Source organism: Phoxinus phoxinus, assembly GCF_949152265.1.
Source record: "Phoxinus phoxinus genome assembly, chromosome: 7".
Taxonomy (NCBI): Eukaryota; Metazoa; Chordata; class Actinopteri; order Cypriniformes; family Leuciscidae; genus Phoxinus; species Phoxinus phoxinus.
Window position 1 is genome coordinate 19,059,913 of NC_136882.1, and position 21,221 is coordinate 19,081,133.

The 21,221-nt window shown below is 41.3% G+C and overlaps 2 protein-coding genes across 2 annotated transcripts in view; one reads left to right on the plus strand and one right to left on the minus strand.

Annotated features, from left to right (window-relative positions):
- man1a2 (mannosidase, alpha, class 1A, member 2) overlaps nt 1-11,240 on the plus strand; it is a 79,612-nt gene extending 68,372 nt beyond the window's left edge. The window contains exons 10-14 of the mRNA XM_079619000.1: nt 4,912-5,027; nt 5,104-5,323; nt 5,602-5,774; nt 8,834-8,949; nt 9,247-11,240. Coding sequence (XP_079475126.1) covers nt 4,912-5,027; nt 5,104-5,323; nt 5,602-5,774; nt 8,834-8,949; nt 9,247-9,379 — 758 coding nt within the window. The 3' untranslated portion in view covers nt 9,380-11,240. The remainder of the gene's footprint in view (nt 1-4,911; nt 5,028-5,103; nt 5,324-5,601; nt 5,775-8,833; nt 8,950-9,246) is intronic.
- Nucleotides 11,241-16,933: 5,693 nt separating this feature from the next.
- LOC307001702 (uncharacterized protein) lies at nt 16,934-20,227 on the minus strand. Its single transcript, XM_079618523.1, has 2 exons — nt 19,539-20,227; nt 16,934-19,403 (listed from the first exon to the last, which is right to left on the minus strand). The coding sequence occupies exons 1-2, from the start codon at nt 19,849-19,851 to the stop codon at nt 16,954-16,956; spliced, it is 2,763 nt and encodes a 920-aa protein (XP_079474649.1). The 5' UTR covers nt 19,852-20,227; the 3' UTR covers nt 16,934-16,953.
- Between the last annotated feature and the right edge of the window lie 994 nt (nt 20,228-21,221).

Here is a 21,221-nt window from a genome sequence, read left to right on the forward strand (position 1 = left end):
TGCACATCAGCCTGCACCATCTATGTATTATTCATCATCTTAATCGCTGATAGTGTTTGTTCTTTTTTCATATTTATTATGATTTCTACCAAATTCCTTTCTCTGCTTCTCGTACATATTCACCTCTGACGTATCTCTTTCTCTGTAGCTTTTTTCTCTATTCCTTTTTGCTGTCTCTGAGCAGCTTGTTTTCTTCTCTCTGTTGTTTTCAACCTGTCAATATTCTCATAGTCAACGCATCCTGGCTGAACTTTATCTTCTTAAAGGGGTCATGACATGAGAAACCAAATTTGCCTTGATCTTTTGGTATATAAGAGGTCTTTGTACCATTAAAACGTCCTGCAAGTTTCATAGCTTAAGACGTCCTCCACATTATAAACGAATCATTTATTTAATCAAGCTCTAAATACAGCTCGTTCTGGATCCATGGTAAGAAGTGACGTCACGGTACGAAGTGACGTACCAGCGTTTGCATATAGACCGCCTCCAGCACAAGACAACTACGCTTAAAGCGCAAGGCACTACGCTCATTTCGTATCATTGTCGCGCCCGTGCGCTGCGCGCCTCACAAGTGTTCAGTCGACGCCGGACAGCGAGTGGGTCTGTGTACAGGGAAATTACGAAGCCACGCAGATGTGCTGTTCCTGGCTGTGGACAAACAACATCTTTGAATACGCTGCGAAAGATCCAGTCGTCAGGGGAAAATGGATGCACTTTATTTTTTGCGGACGTCTCAGTCACGGCAGTGTTAGTTTAAGCGTTAGTTAATCCATTTGAAGGATGACTGTTTTGAGAACAAATCCCAAAATGATGCTGGCTTTGCCAGAAAACTGTTGCTCAAAGACCTTGCCGACTATTCTGGGCTCAACAACGACGACGCAAACTGTAAGTAATGTATTTAAAACTTTAAACTACTTTTTAAATACGCTGAATCCGCAAATCCTCTGGCTGGGGGCGTTAATAATTGATGCATAGGCACTGACGTTAGCCAATCATAACAGTGGGCGTTAACACTGAACTCTTAAAGGGGAAACACCCCCAAAACAGACCGTTTGAATCAGAGGATGAGAAACAGGGTGGGAAAAGGTCATAAATCACTACATTTTAAAAGTTTTTTGTAAAAAAAACTATAGTAATACTATAATTGCACCTAAGGGAACATAATAATAAAATAAAAAAAACCATGTCATGACCCCTTTAACTTAACTTTTTTTTTTTCTAGCTTTATCTATATTGTGTAAGGCATTGCTTGCAAAGGCAAGCATCACTCGAACAAATCTCTAATGTTAAGTATTAGTTATTATATTATTTGACACCTAACTCATCCTGCACTGTCCTGACACATGGGCTCTTTTGAATTAGCACAGTAAACGGTGCCCTAGCAACCACAGAATACCTTGGCAACCACATGGCAACAGTTTGTGAACTACCTCCAGTATTATGTCGGCGGCTTTGCATTTTTTTCAGTATGTCCCACCTCCTGTGTGTGACGGGCTGGTAAGAGTTACTTACAAGTGGTCTGTGATTGGACAGCTCTCTCTCTTTCTCTTTAGTTTTTTTTTTTTTTTTTTCATTCCTCTTTTTCCCTGTATTTTTTTTTTCTTTTCTCTCCTGTTGAATAATTCATCTCATCTTCTACGTCTTGCCTCTTCCAGGCCAGTCCCTCGCATCCATTAGCATAAAATACATCTTTAACTTTGTCTCGGTGTCTCTGTAAAGGATCTCTCATAAAGTGCTTCAGCCTCCTGCCTCGTTGCTGCCTCGTTGATTTATTTAGCTCTCACTCTGAACCAGCTATTGCAGATGCAATTTTTAGCCATGTCACTTGCGTGTTCACACCTCTCTCGTGTAAAACCATCACCTCTGCATCTGTTCTCCACCCCCAGTCTCCTCTAAAGACCTTTCATAATGGTTTTTGGCAGCTCATCTCCTGAACGCTAGGTCTCTCCCAGCAGGCTGAATGCAGAACAGCTCGCTAGCCCTGGCAGCTATGAGCTGTGACAGTGCTAATGGGCTCCTTTCTCATTCTTCCATGACACTATATACAGCAAGTGTACAGTATACACTCATCTGCCTCGTGCACACATCACACTTCCTGTTCTTCTTTGGAGAATATGTGTGTCCTGTCGGTTCCTTGGATGGGTTAATAAGCTTTTGTGTGAATCTTGGCACTCAGAGAGAAAGAGAGGATGGATGGATGGATGGATGGATGGATGGATGGATGGATGGATGGATGGATGGATGGATGGATGGATAACATTGATGTATCATGTATGGATGGATAACATTGATGTATCATGTATGGATGGATAACATTGATGTATCATGTATGGATGGATAACATTGATGTATCATGTATGGATGGATAACATTGATGTATCATGTATGGATGGATAACATGGATAGATAATTAACTTTGATGGATGGATGGATATATACATGCATGGATAGATAGATATATACATGCATGGATAGATAGATATATACATGCATGGATAGATACAAAACAGATATATGGACAGACAGACATAGACAAATACTGTATTAAGCAGACAGACAGACAGACATAGAAATAACAGATAATCTCAATCTGGATGGATAACGGATGGATGGATAACATGGATAAATAGATAACATGGATGGATGGATGGATGGATGGATGGATGGATGGATAGATAGATACATAACAGGTATATGGACAGACAGATGGACATAGACAAATAGTGTATTAGATGGATGTATGGATGGATACTATGGATAGATAACTTTGACAAATACTGTAGGATGGATATATAACCGATATACTGTATGGACAGACAGACATAGACAAATACTTTATTAGATGGATAGATAGATAATTAGATGTACAGACATACTGTATTAAACAGACAGACAGACATAGACATATACTGTATTAGATGGACAGACAGACATAGACATATACTGTATTAGATGGACAGACAGACATAGACATATACTGTATTAGATAGACAAATACTGCATTAGACAGTCAGATAGATAGATAGACAGACATAGATATATATAACATATATAGACAGATAGATAAACTCTGTTTGCTGTCATCTGCACCATAGTTCAATATCAGAATAAATAACCTAGTGCCTCTTTTTTTAATATTGTGTTTTTGTCCATGTCTTCAAAATACCTGTCTTAATTTCAACAGCTCCCTCCGACAAGTCAACATAGATTGTTTACATGTTCTGTTGTAGGTGCCCATTACAAGCCATTACCAGCACAAATGACTCCCAGCCTGTCAAACACGCACTCACTCTGCAGTCATTAGCTGTGTCAAAGTGGAACACACTCAATGGCTGTGTTTATAAGTGATTAGGTGTGTGCTGGTGTGTGTCCACACTGAATAAACGCCAGCGAAAACATGCTCACTTCAGCGCATTTTTATTGTAATGAGAGTCCGTGTCAAGCCTGAATACACTTTTATAGCAGCATTCAGGCACAATAAAAGACTGAGCTTTGAACAGAGAGTAACCAAAACTGAGCAAGTTGAATAACCACAATTGGCTTTTCTTTCCTCAAGTTTAATGCATGTTCACAAAATTAAGAGTTTAGTTGTATCCAATTAGGCTATTGTTTTGTCAACTCCCTTTACTCTAAGCTTAAAGAGTTAGTTCACTTAAAAATGAAAATTCTGTCATTAATTACTCACCCACTTGTCGTTCCAAACCCGTAAGACTTTTGTTCATCTTCGGAACACAAATGAAGATCATCTTTTATGAAATCTGAGAGCTTTCTGTCCTTCCATTGAGAGTCTACGCAACTACCACTTTCAAGCCCCAGAAAGGTAGTAAAGGCATCATAAAAGTAATCCATGTGATTTAACCTCAATTTTATGAAGCGATGCAAGTTCTTTGTTTGTGCCAAAAAAAAACATAATTTACCACTTTGTTTACAAAATATAAGCGCGTTTGAGATCAATATTTTGTAAATGAAGTGGTATATGTTTTGTGTGTGTGTGTGTGTAAACTTACAAATGAAGAGAGCAATAGAAGCAGTCAAATCAATAATAGGTCAACGATATGCAAATGTCGTGACCAGCCCAGCACACGTAGCAAGGACTGTTTATAGAATAGTAAGTGTTAGTATTGATTAACAAAACGACATGAGGGTGAGTAATTAATGGCAGAATTTTCATTTTTGGTGCCTTTTTAGTAACCCTTAGTAACCCTTTACCTATTAGAGTTCAATAAATGTACGTTTCAAGTTTCATGTACTTTTTCTCAAATTACACTGTGCTAACCAGATGTTTTCATTACCATTAGCAACAAGCTACTGGACATTTTGTCATATTTTTTCCACCTCATCCCTTTTAATTTGGACTAAAATGTCACTTCTGTGCAGGTATTTGAGGGAGGAACATTCTTAATCTAGAGCGTATTTAAATTGCACAGAAATCTGTAATGCAGGATGAGCCATCAGTATGGTTTTTTTCGATGTTTTGAAAGAGAAAGTCTTTAAAACTTGTACACTTCTTTTCAAAAGTTTGGGGATGGTAAGTTTTCTTTCAAAGAAGTTTCTTATTCAATAATACAGTGAAAATGTGCTCATTTGGTGCTCAAGAAACATTTATTATTAGTATTGTTAGTTGAAAACAGTTGTGCTGCTTAATATTTTTGTGGAAACTGTGATGCTTTTTTCATCAATATTTTTTTTTACTAAAAATGTCCAATGAATTTATTTGAAATTGTGATTTCTTTTACATTATCCCAAATATTTCTGTCACTTTAAATCAATGTAATATATCCTTGCTGAATAATGAATTAGTCCCATTAAAAATCTTGCAGACCTCAAACTTTTGTGAAAGTGAATATACCGTGAAAAGCTAAAGTCTCGACTCTCCTCGGTTTATCCTGGTTTCTCTCTCTCTCTCTGCAGATCACACGTCTGTTGGTGGATTGGGTGATAGTTTCTATGAATACCTGTTGAAGGCCTGGCTAATGTCTGACAAAACCGACACAGAGGCACGCAAGACCTACGACGATGCTATCGAGGTGAGGGCTGCTGGTTTCCATGACAACTTGTGTTCTTGTGTGGTGTGTGTTCTCTGTTCACTCTCTCTTTCTGCAGGCTATCGAGCGCCACCTCATCCGTAAGTCCAACGGCGGTCTTACTTTCATCGGGGAGTGGAAGAATGGCCACTTGGAGCGTAAGATGGGTCACCTGACTTGCTTTGCTGGGGGCATGTTTGCCCTGGGGGCTGATGGGTCGCCGGATGATAAAGCTGGGCACTATCTGCAGCTCGGAGCAGAGATTGCTCACACCTGCCACGAAAGCTACGATCGCACTGGTTAGTGAATAAGAGGGGGCAGTTTGAAGAGTAAAAAAAAAAAACGCATTAGATCTTTGGACTTCAAATCTAATTTGTAGCATGGTGTGTTGCCATGGTAACACTACAGGTTATTTTGAGAGTGTGCCATTTCTATTTCACACAACTTGACTGAGAGACTGTGATGGATTGCAGCTCAGCCACAAGCTCACAGACAGATAGTTTTTACATTTATAGCACGAGGGCTGAAGATTCAACTAATACTGCTGCTGAACTCATAAACCTTTTATTTTTTTCAGTACTGAAGCTCGGTCCAGAGGCCTTTAAGTTCGACAGCGGGCTGGAGGCCGTGGCTGTGAGACAGAACGAGAAGTACTACATCCTGAGGCCTGAGGTCATCGAGACCTACTGGTACATGTGGAGATTTACCCACGACCCCAAATACAGGCAGTGGGGCTGGGAAGCAGCGCAGGTCAGCACCTCCCTCTACCTTTCCTGATGCTTCCATCTATATAGCCCCTTTCACACAGCGCGTTGATCCCGGTTAATTGCCGCGAAATTGCCAGAGTGCCTTCTGTGTGAACGCAAACACGTCCCGGGATTGATGCCGGGATCGATGCCGGGTTTGGGACCTAGTAACATTGCCGGGATCAGTCCCGGAACGCGCCCTGTGTGAACAAAAGCCAGGATCAATGCCGTAAGGAGTGTGTCGTAGTGATGACCCGCGTGCCATCGCGCGACTCTGTCGCTCTTAGAAGAAAGTTTGTGTTCGTCATCAAAAAAGAAAGAACTAAAAAATGTCTGCAAACTGGAACGATGCAGAGACCAGGAGCTCCTTACTAACCGCGCTGAAGCTGAGATCGTTTGCCAGCTTTGTGGAGCGGTACGCGATGCGTTAGTTTACATGTTTTCGACCCGTATGTTACACGTCTCATCCTGACGTCACGTGTCTTTACGGGATCTTACCGGGATGTGTGTGAACGCATTCACAGATCCCGGAAAATCACTGGCAGTGGGAATGAACCAAAATCAAACGACCCCAGGACAAATCCACATTATCTGTGTATTTTCTGGAATCTCTGTGTGAAAGGGGCTTATGACAGTAACACAGAATACTGATGCACCATATTGGTAATTGACCGATATTAAATGTATTGCTATTAGGGTTAATAGGGCTTTGTTATTGATATTCCACTGCTCCGACATTACATTTCTCTGTACTGTACGTATTTCTGTTTGTAATGAATTTCTTAAATGAATGCCTCAATTACTGTAGGCCTATATATAACAGTTTTGATATGCGTGTCTTTTAAGTAGTAGGCTATAAATAAACGTGAGTTGACTTGACTGGATAGTGCTGAATTGCAAACATATCCACATCACTATGATCAGATGCTTTCTTAACTGCAGTTTTCTCACCGCTGTTATTTTGTTTATTTTGTTATTGAGAGGAAAGTGTGCAGCGCATGTTTTAATATCGGTTTAAAAAAACAAAACTTTTTTTTTTTAAGTGGTGCCTATGCAAAATTCTCCAGCACACAAAAACTGTTTGGAAAAAAGTTTGCCTCCCGTCTCACCGGGCTGGTATCTCCAGCCATCAGAGTTCAGCCGGATATCAGAGACAGAATAAGGTCAGACTGAGTGTCTGGCACAGGATGTTCCTCAGCATCTAAACCCATATCTTATCGCTTTGATATCCATCTGTAGTCCCAGTCGCTCTATCTGTGGCATCTTTATGCTGCTCGTATTAGTCCTGTACCTCTCCATTCTGTATCCATCCCTTTCTTTTTATGTCACTATTATGCCAGTGAGGCCTAGGCTGTGTTTTTTTAGGGAAGTGTGTTTGTGTTTTTAGAACAGTTTCAAAGTGCTCCTGAGAATGGAGCGTCATTGTTTTCTCTCTGATTGAGTGTCATTGTTCTGCCGTTACAGTTTCTCTGCATTTGGGCTTCTTTTGATGAGCCACTGGATGCCTGGGCTCTCTCTCCTCCTCTCCCTCATTGTCACTATCCCCATTTCTGTCAAAGAGAGCAGAATAAAGCTCACTTGTTCCCTATCACCAAAGTTCCTTTGTTGCTATTGCCTCTTTTTCTCTTCTAATTTTCCCATTTTCTCTCCCCAGCTCTCTCTGTGCACCTCTTTCTTTCCAGGGTCTCAACGTCCCTTCTCCTTGTGATCCTGGCACTTTTCTTTGGCTAGATAAATGTTGATGTGTTGTTCTATTTGGCGTGCGTCTCTAGGATCAGTTAGGATTTTTCCCAGTTCTCACCATATCTTTGCAAGATGGCCAGTTGGAAGTTAAACAAATGGCTTTGGTTTAATGTCGTCGGCTTGACAATTTGGTTATTTGAACTGCTGTAGTGTTTGCAGAGATGTTGTTTTATGGGGGGGGGGATGTCATTCTGTCTAGGAATGATTATAGGAATTAATGGACAATAATTTTCCTTTTATGGCCGATAACCAATTAAAACTTAAAATCAGTTGTTGTTTTAAATGCTGCGATTTAATTTAGGCATCACAGCATTGCAAGGTACAGTATGAAAAGTTATTTTTGCTGATGATGATATTTAAAAGTATTATTAAATGAATGTTTTCAAAGATGTTCAAAATGGAGGAAAGGGAGCTGAGCTGAATGTCTTGAGTGAATGGGTTAATGTGAGTCTGGATCAGGCCAGCTGCTGTTGTGTTGTAACCGTGTGAGGTGAGTCCTCCGTGTAGCAGCTGTTTCTGAAAGATCTGCTCCAGGTAGGTGAGCACATCATGCCGTGTTTTCCTGGCACAGATGGCTCGCATCACTCCTGCCTGCAGAGGCTGAAGCAACGCTAATGGAGCATTATTGGTTCTTGGAGAAAAAGAGCAGCTTCTTATGTGTTCTATTTCTGGCTTGTCATTACTGTGAGTCCACAGTCATGCATTGATTTGATTTGCAGTCACAAAGTGGGGATTAGGACAAGGTTTCACTTGATATTGCGCATACTGTTTAGACAATCTTTCTGAGCTAATGCACAGGAAAAAGTACATCTGGAACTGACCAAGCTGGAGTTACTCACCAACTGCCTGGTAACTTTATTAGAAACTGCAAGATCATAGTTTAATTGAATTTGAGAACAATAGTCTGATGCTCACAGTTTTAAGAAATCAAAGACATGCAGTCATGACTCAAGCGTTACATTGAAAACTGTAATATTGTGAAATATTATTACAGTTTAAAATGAATGTTTTCTATTTTAATGTATCTTAAAGGGATAGTTCACCCAAAAATGAAAATTCTGTAATTTACTCAACCCTCAAGTTGTTCCAAATCTGGACGAATTTCTTTCTTCTGTTGAACACAAAAGAAGATATTTTGAAGAATATGGGTAACCAAACAGTTTCTGGTCCCCATTGACTTCCATGGTATTTTTGTGGAAACCTTGATACTTTTTTAAAATTGATAAATGATGAACCGACCCAAAACTTTTTGATAGTAGTGTATAATACTGTGTGTGTGTTAATTCTTTCTGAATATAACTTTCTTCTTCTTTTCTGCAGGCTATAGATAAATACTGTCGAGTAAGCGGAGGTTTCTCTGGTGTTAAAGACGTCTACTCCTCCAACCCCACCTACGATGACGTCCAGCAAAGCTTCTTCCTGGCTGAAACGCTCAAGTAAAAGTCATTCCGTTTACTGATACACATAATGCGAGTACACATTATTATTGTGCATTAAACAATGTAATAATGATCAGTTACTTCTATAATGATCAACATTTCTATGCAGCATACAGATGATAGCACTGTGACTATCAGCTAAACAGACAGCCAGTCATTACTGCAACCTGCTGGTGCCATTGAGACACTGCAGTTTCTCACAAATGTCTTTTAAACGGGATACATCAGATCTGTGACCTAGTTTGGAACCAGTGTCAGGTTAATTCTATGATCCCTGCATGTGTGTTTTTGTAGGTATCTATATCTGCTTTTCTCCGGCGATGAGCTGCTGCCTCTTGAGAACTGGGTGTTCAACACGGAGGCCCACCCTCTGCCCGTCCTGCACCTGGGCAACATCACCCTGCCTGGCAGCGAGACCCAGCGGTAGAGCGGACGCACCGGGGGGGCGCTCTCCCCCTCACTCGCCCCTTTTCTATACGCCTCCCTCCTTGTGAAAGACAGCAGCTGCTAGTGCAAAGGAGAGGAGAGAACTGTACCCACCAACCACTGTCTCCTCCTGGACTGTGAATCATGGGACTTCAGTGAACGGAGGAGACCGAACTCTCTTTATCTATGTCTCTCATATATTCTCTGAAGGACAGATCATGTGCGTCTCTCTCTTGTGGCCGCTGGTCTGACACACACTGTACACACATTTGCGGACATAAAGACCTTCTGAAATGGATGTGCATTTCTCACCAGGGAAGGATTTTAACAAGTTTGTTCGTTTTTTTTTCTCTCTCTCCAATTTGGCGGCGTTTCATGTCATCAGCTCAGCACTAAATCACTTCAAAATGGTGGATAAATTGTTCCCGGACCAGAGCCTTTCACTTTCTGAGCTGGGCTCCTGGAGACAGCAGATGTTGGATTTGACCACCTGTGAAATCTTTCTCCAGCTGAGGTTGAATTTAGGCCACAAGCACCCGGGGATGTTCTTTTCTCCAGGATTTCTCTTCAAACAGTCTCTCCGACGTCTCTGTTAAGGTTGGCGGGTAAAAACAGACACGTGCTGCTATCGAAACAGCTGCCGCCTGTGAGACAGTCACCACCGTCATTCCAGAAACCTGCGCTTTTCCGTGTCTCTCCATTCCTCTGTCTTTTCATCCTTTCTGAATGCTCAATTTCATTTATACTGCTTTCTGAAACGTGGATGGGTTTTGCCATACATTGAATCAGTAACACTGGAAGCAGCAGCAGCTGTAACTTGTGGAGAGAAGTCACAGTGCTTTATATGCTAATTCTCACGGCCATCACCATTTGTCGATGGCGTCGCTGTTAGACCAGACCAGATTTTTTCAACAGCAGAGTTTTACCACTAATCGTAGCCAACGAGATAGAGATTTATATATATATAAATATGGGGTTTAGAGTTCAGAAAATACACTGTGTGTGCCCTGTACAAGAAACCCAGAATAAATGAAACACAAAAACCAGTGCAAAGATTTTGAATACAGTTGCATAACAACAAAGCCCATGATGTAGGATGTTTTAGACTTGGGAATACTCATAAACTGAAGTCCAAGACTTTTCTTGTCATTCCTGTTTCTGTTCTTTAAAAGTCAAATGCATATCTCTGAATATTTCATGCGAGTTTTAACACTGAGAACCGGTGGTGGCAGACAGAAGCAGATTCCTGATATCAGATGAGTTTGATCAAACAGCTAATCATATTGACGTTTTTTTATTTATTTAATTTTTTTTGTTTTATTTGACCTTTAATGAATATTGATTCAGTCTGTTTGGAAGACGTGCTCAGCCTTATGCTCTCCGACTCATGTTTGTTTGTTGTAATCTTCTATCGTGTGAAATGCCACATCCACAGAATATTTCATGTAGTCGATCGGAGAAGGAAAAGTTGATTATTTTCTCATCTTAGGTCATGAAGAATCTGTGTGAGAATCAGTCTTTCAAAAAGACTTGAGCACCACTGGGTGTCATCGAAGGGTCTTTCTCTTAATATCCTGTCGTTTCAGTTTCTAAACCGCGTCCTCTCCTCCCCTCTAGATGGCAGAAGTGGTGTCCCATTTTCTTTTTTTCCCCAGTAACATGACTTTGACTAATGGTGAGTGAAGCCCAGGCCAACACTCTTCCCTGGTGCTGTTGGGTGGGTTTCGAAAATGCTGTGTTCTGTATTTGTATTTTTACTGAACAAAAAAAAAAAAACAATAACTGTAAATATGTTTAAAATACCACACAAATTCAATAAAGATGTTACAAAAGTGAATGGAATAAAAAAAGCTTTTATTGTCAAGTCTTTTCTTACTGACTCATAAAAAAGACTTTCAACACTTACAGTGGAGGTCATAGTTCAGGTGAATCAGACGTCTTCATTTCAATGCAGGTTTCCCACACTCATAGAAGATCAGGATATATCAGGAAAAATGAAAATCAGAATTACCAGACCTAACAATCACTAAACTTCTTAAAATGACATTGATGTTTCATAGTGATTATAATTTTCATATTTATGCTCACATATGACTAAAGCACTGAACGCTGAATCCTTCATTGAGCCATATTCAAACCGTAGAATGAATTTTGTCCAATTTCAGACATTTGTAAGATATAAACACTATTGATAAAAAGTATGGGGTATTTTTTCTAATGGAATTAATACTTTTATCGAGCAAGGATTCATTAAATTGATCAAAAGTGACAGTAATGACACATTTACATAAGATTTCTATTTCAAACTGAACTACCGGTATTTATAAAAGAAATCTGACAAATGCATCAGTTTTACAAAAAAAATATCTAAGCTGCAGGACTGTTCAACCGCTGAAGTGTTTCTTGAGCAGCAAATCAGCATTAGAGAATGATTTCAGAAGGATCATGTGACACTGAAGGCTGGAGTAAAGATGCTGAAAATACAGTTTTACATTTTAAAAATGTTCAATTATAAATATTTCACAATGTTAGTTTTTATTGTACTTCTGATCAAATAAATGCAGCCTTGAGCAGAAGAGAACTTTTTCACCAAACTTTTGAACAGTAGTGTGTTTGAATGGAAACACTTTACAGTTTTGAATGGAAACACTTTACATACTTTCTATGTGATATTAGTTATTGCATTAGAACTAACCATAGTTATTTATTCATGTAAATGTACTGATGTTGACAGCTTGTTGTATTAACTATATTTTATATATACTGAATTATATTGGTGCATTAAACATGGGAATGTGATCTAAAATATTTTTAAAAATCTTAATCATGAATAACTAAACATCATGGATATTCAAAAATCTAAAGCTGTGGGAACCTTATGGATCTGTAAATACTGTAAATTGCCTTTGTTCTTACATTATTCTACAAACACATCCTATATATAGATCAAAAGTAATAGTGCATTTCCATTATTTCAGTAACAATGTTTTTGATAAATGTGCTATATCTATTTGTTTTAAGGCCTTCATGCTCCTTTGCTCTTGGCAGCACACATTGATACAGGTCGTGGTGAACTGGTCCTGGCACGTTACCCCTGCTCTCAGTATGTCATCCCTATTGCAAACAGTATTTCACACGTGTGTTTGTTGTTATTCTCTCTGTTTAGCAGAAGCAGCAAATTTGAGGGCAAAAATTAGGGATTTCCTTTTTTTAGCGGTCCTCTGACATTGAGCTGTCTGGTCTGACTGCAGCGTGACAGGACAGGATGGATGAGGGGCAAAAGAAGGAAGCAGAGGTCATGAGCTGGGTGTCATTTGCCCTCTTTCAACAACCCTAGTGACATCATGTGACCCCTCGGTATCATCTGCTCAACAGATGCTGAACGATGTGTGATTTCTCTTTCCACACATACAGGCGTCATAAACACTTTTTTTGTTAATTTTTTTTCTTTTATTTTTATTACTATACAATATTGAGTTTGCATAAATCAGGCATCTTGTGCTTCAGCCGAAGCAAAAAATAAATGCTGAATTTTATTAACAGAGTGGTCTTCACCATCCATATAAACTTTAGAGACTACATACATAGTAAAAAAAAGATGTAAACAAAGATTATTGGACTAAGCTTTACTTGCCATTTCTTTGCAATTATTTGTGGAATTTACTAGCAATGTCTGAGTGAATATTGTTTCAAAGTAAATCTTGCACCAAAATGTGTAATTTAGGTTCATCTTAGACCGTAAAGTCAACTGCTGCCCTGTGTGAAAACAGTGAGTGATAAGCTTGGAGAAACTGGCATGTTGCTAGTGTGTGCAGTAACAAAAAAGCGCCACGGTCACTGTGAACCAGGTAGGTCAGTTGGCAACTTCTATTAATGATAGCAAACCGATGACACGCGCAGAGAGGGGGTGTGCTGAGAGCCACCACTGGAGAAAAGAGAGATTTGACTTTCAGAAGAAAAGTCAATGAGTTTGCAAACCCCTTGCTGAAAAAGCATAGTTATCTTTTCTAAAGGAAATAATATAACCAAAATCATTTGTCATATGTGCCGAGCTTGTTTCTGAATTATGATCTGATCTGACCTCATCAACACTGTTACTATACACTGATGAGACAAAACATGTCACAGTGAATATCGTTGATAAGAAGGCCACATATTAAGGTCTTGGTAGATTAGATGGTAGGCAAACCATCAGTTCTTGTCATCAACATGTTGGATGCAGGAGAAATGGGCAGAAAAAAGGATCTGAGAGTTTTTGAAAAGGGCCAAATTGTTATGGCAAGGTGACTGGGTCAGAGTATCTCTGAAATGGAAAGGTTTGTGGGTTGCTTTATGTCAGAAGTGGTGAGAATTTTCTAACAGTGGTCCGAAGATTGCCAAACCACAAACTGGCGACAGGGTGTTGGGGCGCCCAAGGCTCATCGATGCACGAGGGCAACGAAGTCTATACCGTCTGGTCTGGTAAAATTTGAATGGTGGTTAAGGGAAAAATGTGTCACAACACACACTGCATCACACTCTACTGCGTAGCCACAGAACAATCACAGTGCCTTTGATGACCCCTGTCCACCGGCGAACGTGCTGACACTGGGCATGCGAGTGTCAGAACTGGACCTTGGAGAGGAAGAAGGTCACCTGGTCAGATGAGTCCTGTTTTCTTTTACGTCACGTGGACGGCCGTGTGCTTGTGTGCAGTTTACCTGGGGAAGTGATGACACCAGGATGCACAGGGGCATAAATTTGACACGTGCCCCTTACCTAAACATTGTTGCAGACCAGGTACACCCTTCCTGACAGTGGTGTTCCCTGGTGGAAGTGGGATAATGCACCCTGCCACACTGCGCATTGTTCAAGAACGGTTTGAGGAACATGATGGAGAGTTCAAACCAGGTCTCCTCCATATTCCCCAGATCTCTATCCATTTGAGCATCTGTGGGATGTGCTGGACCAAGTTCAATCCACGGCATCTCCACTTTGCAACCTACAGGACTTGAAGGATCTGCTGCAAACGTCTTGTTGCCAGACACCAGGACACATTCAGGGCTCGTGTAGAGTCCATGCTTGATGTAGAGTCCATAGTTCTACCAGAAAGACTCGGGGGATATAATAATTTAACAAATCATAGATTTATTGACAGCCCAGCAAGCTGATATTTATAAAGTTCTTTGGCGTAGTGCATAATCTGAGGGTAGCGGATCTGCATTTCCTGCCTGAAGATGAAGGCAGGGGCGCAGCCGACCCCCCCGGGAGGTATGGACAGGACTATCCTGGTGGTGGTGGGGAGAGTGGAGGTAATTGTCGCGTCAGCATCTGCAAACTCAAATGTGCAAATCTTTTATACAGCGAGTATGAGGACATGATTGGATAGAGGTGAAGGTAATAAGTGATGTAATTAAGTCTTCCTGGCAGAACTTTATGCTAAAGCTTTCCTTTATTTTTTTTTGTCCTAATAAAGAATTTTTAAAAAATTATGCTAAACTACTTAACAAGGGTTTCTTTTACAAGAAATTAATATTTCTTATTAGGTATTATTTATTTATAAATTGCATTTATTCTATTTGTGAATAAATGAATACACGATTGCCATGTCATTGACCCATCTGCCCATTTAAAAGGAACTGCAAATTCTGTCATCATTTTTTCAACCTCATGTTGTTGCAAACCTGTATGACTTCTGGGGAACACAAAAATGTAAATATGTTGAGAAATGTCTCTGTGTTGGTCATCAAAACTGGTTATCACTTTTCTTCAAAATATCTTCTTTCATATTCCACAGAAGAAAGAAAGTCACCCAGGGTGAGTACATGATGACAGAATATTCAATTTCGGGTGAACTTTCCCATAGCTTCTATCAGCTGACAGATGAATTTGTCCAGCAGTTCTCCAGAATTAACCGAACCTTTCTCCTGAGGACACATGAGACCCCTTGCATCGTGTTTTTGTATTTCAGGAGCTCTGAATTTTAATCAATAGATCCCAGAGGGTTGCTGATGTCACAGGAAGGAGAGGATTATGAATGTCACTATGAGTCACTATGTGAGCTGATAGACAGAGGGGAAAAAACAATTGCATGGACGTCCGCATACGTAGTGGAGAGTTTAATGTGTTAATGGGCAGTATGTGCGTGTGCGCGCCTCCTTCAGTGTGTTTAATGTGTTAATGGCCGCCGGTTAACCATCCGTAGCATGGACAGTGAGTCATTTCCACTTGGCTCTGGTCCCAGCTGCAGCAGGTGGCATTGCCCCTCCTCACAAACTAAATGACATTCACCTTTGAACAAAACACTGCTTATTTCTGCTCGATTCAGCCCTCTCTGTGATGTTTATTTATTCTATAAATCCACCTGGGAAGGAAAATGCTTGCTTAGCCTCATAAGACTCCATGTATTGTTAGATGTTTCTCAAAGGCTTTGAATGTGACATTTGGTGCCGTTTGTTTGATGATGCTGAAAGAAATCTTTGTTTGATGGCTGTGTGTTCTCGTGCTTTTAGCAAATCCAACAAAGGAATGACAGATCATGGTTCAGATCTCAGAAATTCAGAAGCAGATATGGATTTAATGCATTAACCTTTTTTATTAGTCTTATGAGTTACAGTCATTGATTATTTCTGAGCTCCATGTGTGAATGCAGTGACAAACTTTTGTGATGTAGCTTCCTGTGAGTTTAGTCATCTAGAATAACTTGTGGTTATGACTCAAGTCCTTTTTTTTTCAGTTGTCAAAAAGTTGTTAAAATAATCTCATAAGAAAAGGTTCACTAACCTGTTTGGGCAGTAATAACCCAGATGCGATCGACATACTTTTGTTCTTAGGTATGCACATTGTTCATTTCTCATCCTCATTTGAAACCAAATGCATCCACCTTTTCGGAAGCATTTTAACACCCTTATTCACGCTTTAAAATAATGGTTTAAAAAAGGGCGTTTTCACAGCAATACCATAGAAGAACCATTTTTGGTTCCCCAGAACCAAACTTACACAAACAGTTCTTAAAATAAGCATTTTATTGTTAGTGGGAACCTTTTCTTACTGTAAAGAACATTTTGTGCAATGGAACCACAGATGCCAATAAATAACCTTTATTTTTAAGGGTGAGTGTGAAGTAAAAGCTATAAGCTAAGATAAAACTTTGCATTGTTGTCAACATTTAATCGACTGGGTAAGTAAATGGTAAATGGACTGCATTTATATTGTGCTTTAACAGACCCATGGCCACTAAGCACTTTACATATTGCCTCACATTCACCCATTCATACACCGACGGCGGTGTCAGCCATGCAAGGCGCCATCCAGCTCGTCAGGAGCAGCTGGGGTTAGGTGTCTTGCTCATGGACACCACGACACTTGGACAGATGGAACCGGGGATAGAACCATTTACATTTACATTTACATTTATTCATTTAGCTGACGCTTTTATCCAAAGCGACTTACAAATGAGAAACAATAGAAGCAATTAAACTAGCAGTAGGACAACAATATGTAAGTGCTATGACCCTTCACAGTACAATCCAACGCAATTTTTTTTTTTTTTTTTTTTTTTTTTTTTTTTGATAAGAAAGTGTTAGTAGTACTGGATTAAGTGCTCAAGTGCTGCCGAAAAAGATACGTCTTCAGCAGTTTCTTAAAGATGGCTACAGACTCAGCAGCTCTGGCTGAGCTAGGCAGATCATTCCACCAGCAGGGAACAGTCATGGTGAAGGTCCGAGAGAGAGATTTCGTGCCTCTTTGGGATGGCACCACCAGACGCCGCTCACTTGCAGAGCGCAAGTTTCTGGATGGCACATAAGTCTGTAGTAATGAGTTCAGGTACAAGGGAGCAGTGCCAGTGGTTGTTCTGTAGGCAAACGTCAGTGACTTGAATTTGATGCGAGCGGCAACCGGCAACCAGTGCAATTTCGTGAGGAGAGGAGTGACGTGTGCTCTCTTCGGCTCGTTGAAGACCACTCTAGCTGCAGCATTCTGAATCAGTTGCAGAGGTTTGACAGTGCAAGCTGGGAGACCAGCCAGGAGAGCATTACAATAGTCCAGTCTGGATAGAACAAGCGCCTGAACAAGAAGTTGTGTAGCATGCTCTGATAGGAAGGGCCTGATCCTTCTGATGTTGTACAAGGAAAATCTGCATGACCGGGCAGTGCTAGCAATGTGGTCTGTGAAATTCAATTGGTCATCAATTACAACTCCAAGGTTCCTGGCTGATCTTGATGGAGTTATGGATGAAGAGCCTAGCTGGATGGTGAAGTTGTGCTTAAGTGCTGGGTTAGCCGGGATTACAAGTAGCTCTGTCTTCGCAAGGTTTAGTTGAAGGTGGTGATCCTTCATCCAGCCAGAGATGTCTGTCAGGCAGGCTGAGATGCGAGCGGCTACCGTCGGATCATCAGGCTGGAATGAGAGGTAGAGTTGTGTGTCATCAGCGTAGCAGTGGTAGGAAAAGCCATGTTTCTGAATCACAGATCCTAGTGATGTCATGTAGATGGAGAAGAGAAGTGGTCCAAGCACTGAGCCCTGAGGCACACCAGTAGCTAGATGTAGGGTTTTAGACACCTCACCCCTCCACGACACCCTAAAGGACCTACCTGAGAGGTAAGACTTGAACCACTGGAGTGCAGTTCCCGAGATGCCCTTCCTCTTCAGGATTGACAGGAGGATCTGGTGGTTAACTGTGTCAAAGGCAGCAGACAGATCCAGCAGGATGAGAACTGAGGATTTGGAAGCGGCTCTTGCAAGTCTTAGTGCTTCGATTACTGAGAGCAGAGCAGTCTCAGTTGAGTGTCCGCTTTTGAAGCCAGACTGATTGTTGTCCAAGAGGTTGTTCTGCGTAAGAAAGGAGGAGATCTGGTTGAAAACGACTCGTTCAAGTGTCTTTGCGACAAATGGAAGGAGGGATACCGGTCTGTAGTTTTCTAGATGTGCTGGATTTAGAGTGGGTTTCTTAAGCAGTGGGGTTACCCGAGCCTGCTTGAATGCTGTGGGAAATGTGCCAGTGTGAAGAGAGGCGTTTATGATGTGTGTGAGTGCGGGTACAACAGAGGAAGAAATAGCTTGAAGTAGGTTAGTGGGAATAGGGTCGAGCGGACAGGTAGTAGGGCGACTGGAAAGAAGGAGTTTTGAGACTTCTGTCTCTGAAAGCAAGGAGAATGAGGATAGAGTCTGTGTGTTAGCTGCTAAAATGTGTGTGTTAGTTTGTGGATTGGTAAATTGTCCGCTGATGGTGGTTGTTTTATTTATGAAGAATGTTGCAAAATCGTCAGCTGTTAGGGTTGACGAAGGAGGAGGAGGAGGAGGGTTAAGAAGAGAGGAGAAGGTTTTGAAGAGCTTGCGAGAGTCAGAAGAATTGTTAATTTTGTTGTGATAGTAAGTAGTTTTAGCAGTAGATATGTTAGCAGAGAAGGAAGAGAGGAGGGATTGATAAAGACCAAGGTCAGTAGGATCTTTGGATTTGCGCCACTTCCTCTCTGCACCCCTGAGTTTCAAACGATGTTCACGAAGAACATCAGATAACCAGGGGGCAGAGGGAGTGGCGCGGGCTGGCCTGGTGGAGAGAGGGCAGAAGTTGTCCAAGCAGGATGTTAAAGTGGAGAAAAGAGTATCAGTTGCATTGTTAGTATCTAGTGCTGAGAGCTGGTCTGGAGGAGGAAGTGTGGATGAGACCAAAGAGGATAGGCAAGAGGGTGAGAGTGAGCGTAGGTTACGCCGAAAGGTGACCTGTGGAGGAGTGTGTGTTGTGTTCTGGGGCAGATTGAGATTGAGAGTGAGGAGGAAGTGATCTGAGGTGTGCAGTGGAGTGACTAGAGTATGGTCAGTGGAGCAGTAGCGTGTGTAAATAAGGTCCAGTTTGTTACCTGATTTATGAGTAGCTGTAGTAGATACTAGTTTGAGGTCGAATGAGGCAAGCAGAGTGTGGAAATCAGCAGCTTGAGGTTTTTCAAGGTGGATGTTGAAGTCTCCAAGAACTATGAGAGGAGTACCATCCTCGGGGAAGGATGAGAGTAGTACATCGAGCTCTTCTAAGAAACTGCCAAGCTGACCTGGGGGACGATATACAACTACACAATGGATTTTAATAGGACTAGTGATGGTAATAGAATGTGATTCAAATGAGCTGTTACACATGGGTGGTAGATTATTAAATTTCCAATCGTTTGAGATGAGCAGACCAGTACCTCCACCCCTTCCAGTCAGACGAGGGGTGTGTGAGAAAGTGAATTTAGTGGAGAGGGCAGCCAATGTGGCAGTGTCCTCTGGTCTGATCCAGGTCTCAGTCAGGGCCAGAAGGCTGAGACCTAAATGACTAGAAATAGATGTAATGAAATCAGCTTTGTTTACTGCAGATTGGCAATTCCAGAGAGCAATAGGAAAAGAAAAAATTGTACTAGAAGACATTGGAAGGGTACGCAGGTTGTTAGGATTGGAATGCCTCTGACGTGTGGCATTGGATTTACGCATGTTAGTAATAGTAGGGATTAGAAGACACATGGTGTAAGAGCTCACAAATAGAAAGATCAGGTGAAAGTTGATTAGAAAAGAGAGGAAACGATAAAACAAATAATGAGAAATTACTACTCAAGTGCCTTGTCGGTGTCCTTGCTCGGTGGAGTCGCACAGGTAGAGTCGTTGGTCTTTACACTCTTCGGTCTTCACACGATGAGGGCTTCACGCCGCCGCGACCGCTGCCGCGGAGCACTAAGCCTATTTATACACGCCTAATACCTGATTGTTTAATACAGCTGGCCACGCCCACTGTTTAGCCACGCGAAACTCAAAAGTCACGACACAAACAAATGCCACGTGCGCGTGCGTTTTACCAGAGTAAAACACAGCAAACAAACACAAAGTTTCCTAGCAACAAAGAACCGCGCTAAAATCGACTGAGAAAAGTAAACACTCACACACAGATGTCTTCTCTTGCTGTTCAACTGCTTCTTCTGACCACTTCTATTGACTAGCTGTTTTTAAATGCTTAACTGGCTTATGGCCACGCCCACTGTTTAGCCACGCGAAACTCAAAAGTCACGACACAAACAAATGCCACGTGCGCGTGCGTTTTACCAGAGTAAAACACAGCAAACAAACACAAAGTTTCCTAGCAACAAAGAACCGCGCTAAAATCGACTGAGAAAAGTAAACACTCACACACAGATGTCTTCTCTTGCTGTTCAACTGCTTCTTCTGACCACTTCTATTGACTAGCTGTTTTTAAATGCTTAACTGGCTTATGGCCACGCCCACTGTTTAGCCACGCGAAACTCAAAAGTCACGACACAAACAAATGCCACGTGCGCGTGCGTTTTACCAGAGTAAAACACAGCAAACAAACACAAAGTTTCCTAGCAACAAAGAACCGCGCTAAAATCGACTGAGAAAAGTAAACACTCACACACAGATGTCTTCTCTTGCTGTTCAACTGCTTCTTCTGACCACTTCTATTGACTAGCTGTTTTTAAATGCTTAACTGGCTTATGGCCACGCCCACTGTTTAGCCACGCGAAACTCAAAAGTCACGACACAAACAAATGCCACGTGCGCGTGCGTTTTACCAGAGTAAAACACAGCAAACAAACACAAAGTTTCCTAGCAACAAAGAACCGCGCTAAAATCGACTGAGAAAAGTAAACACTCACACACAGATGTCTTCTCTTGCTGTTCAACTGCTTCTTCTGACCACTTCTATTGACTAGCTGTTTTTAAATGCTTAACTGGCTTATGGCCACGCCCACTGTTTAGCCACGCGAAACTCAAAAGTCACGACACAAACAAATGCCACGTGCGCGTGCGTTTTACCAGAGTAAAACACAGCAAACAAACACAAAGTTTCCTAGCAACAAAGAACCGCGCTAAAATCGACT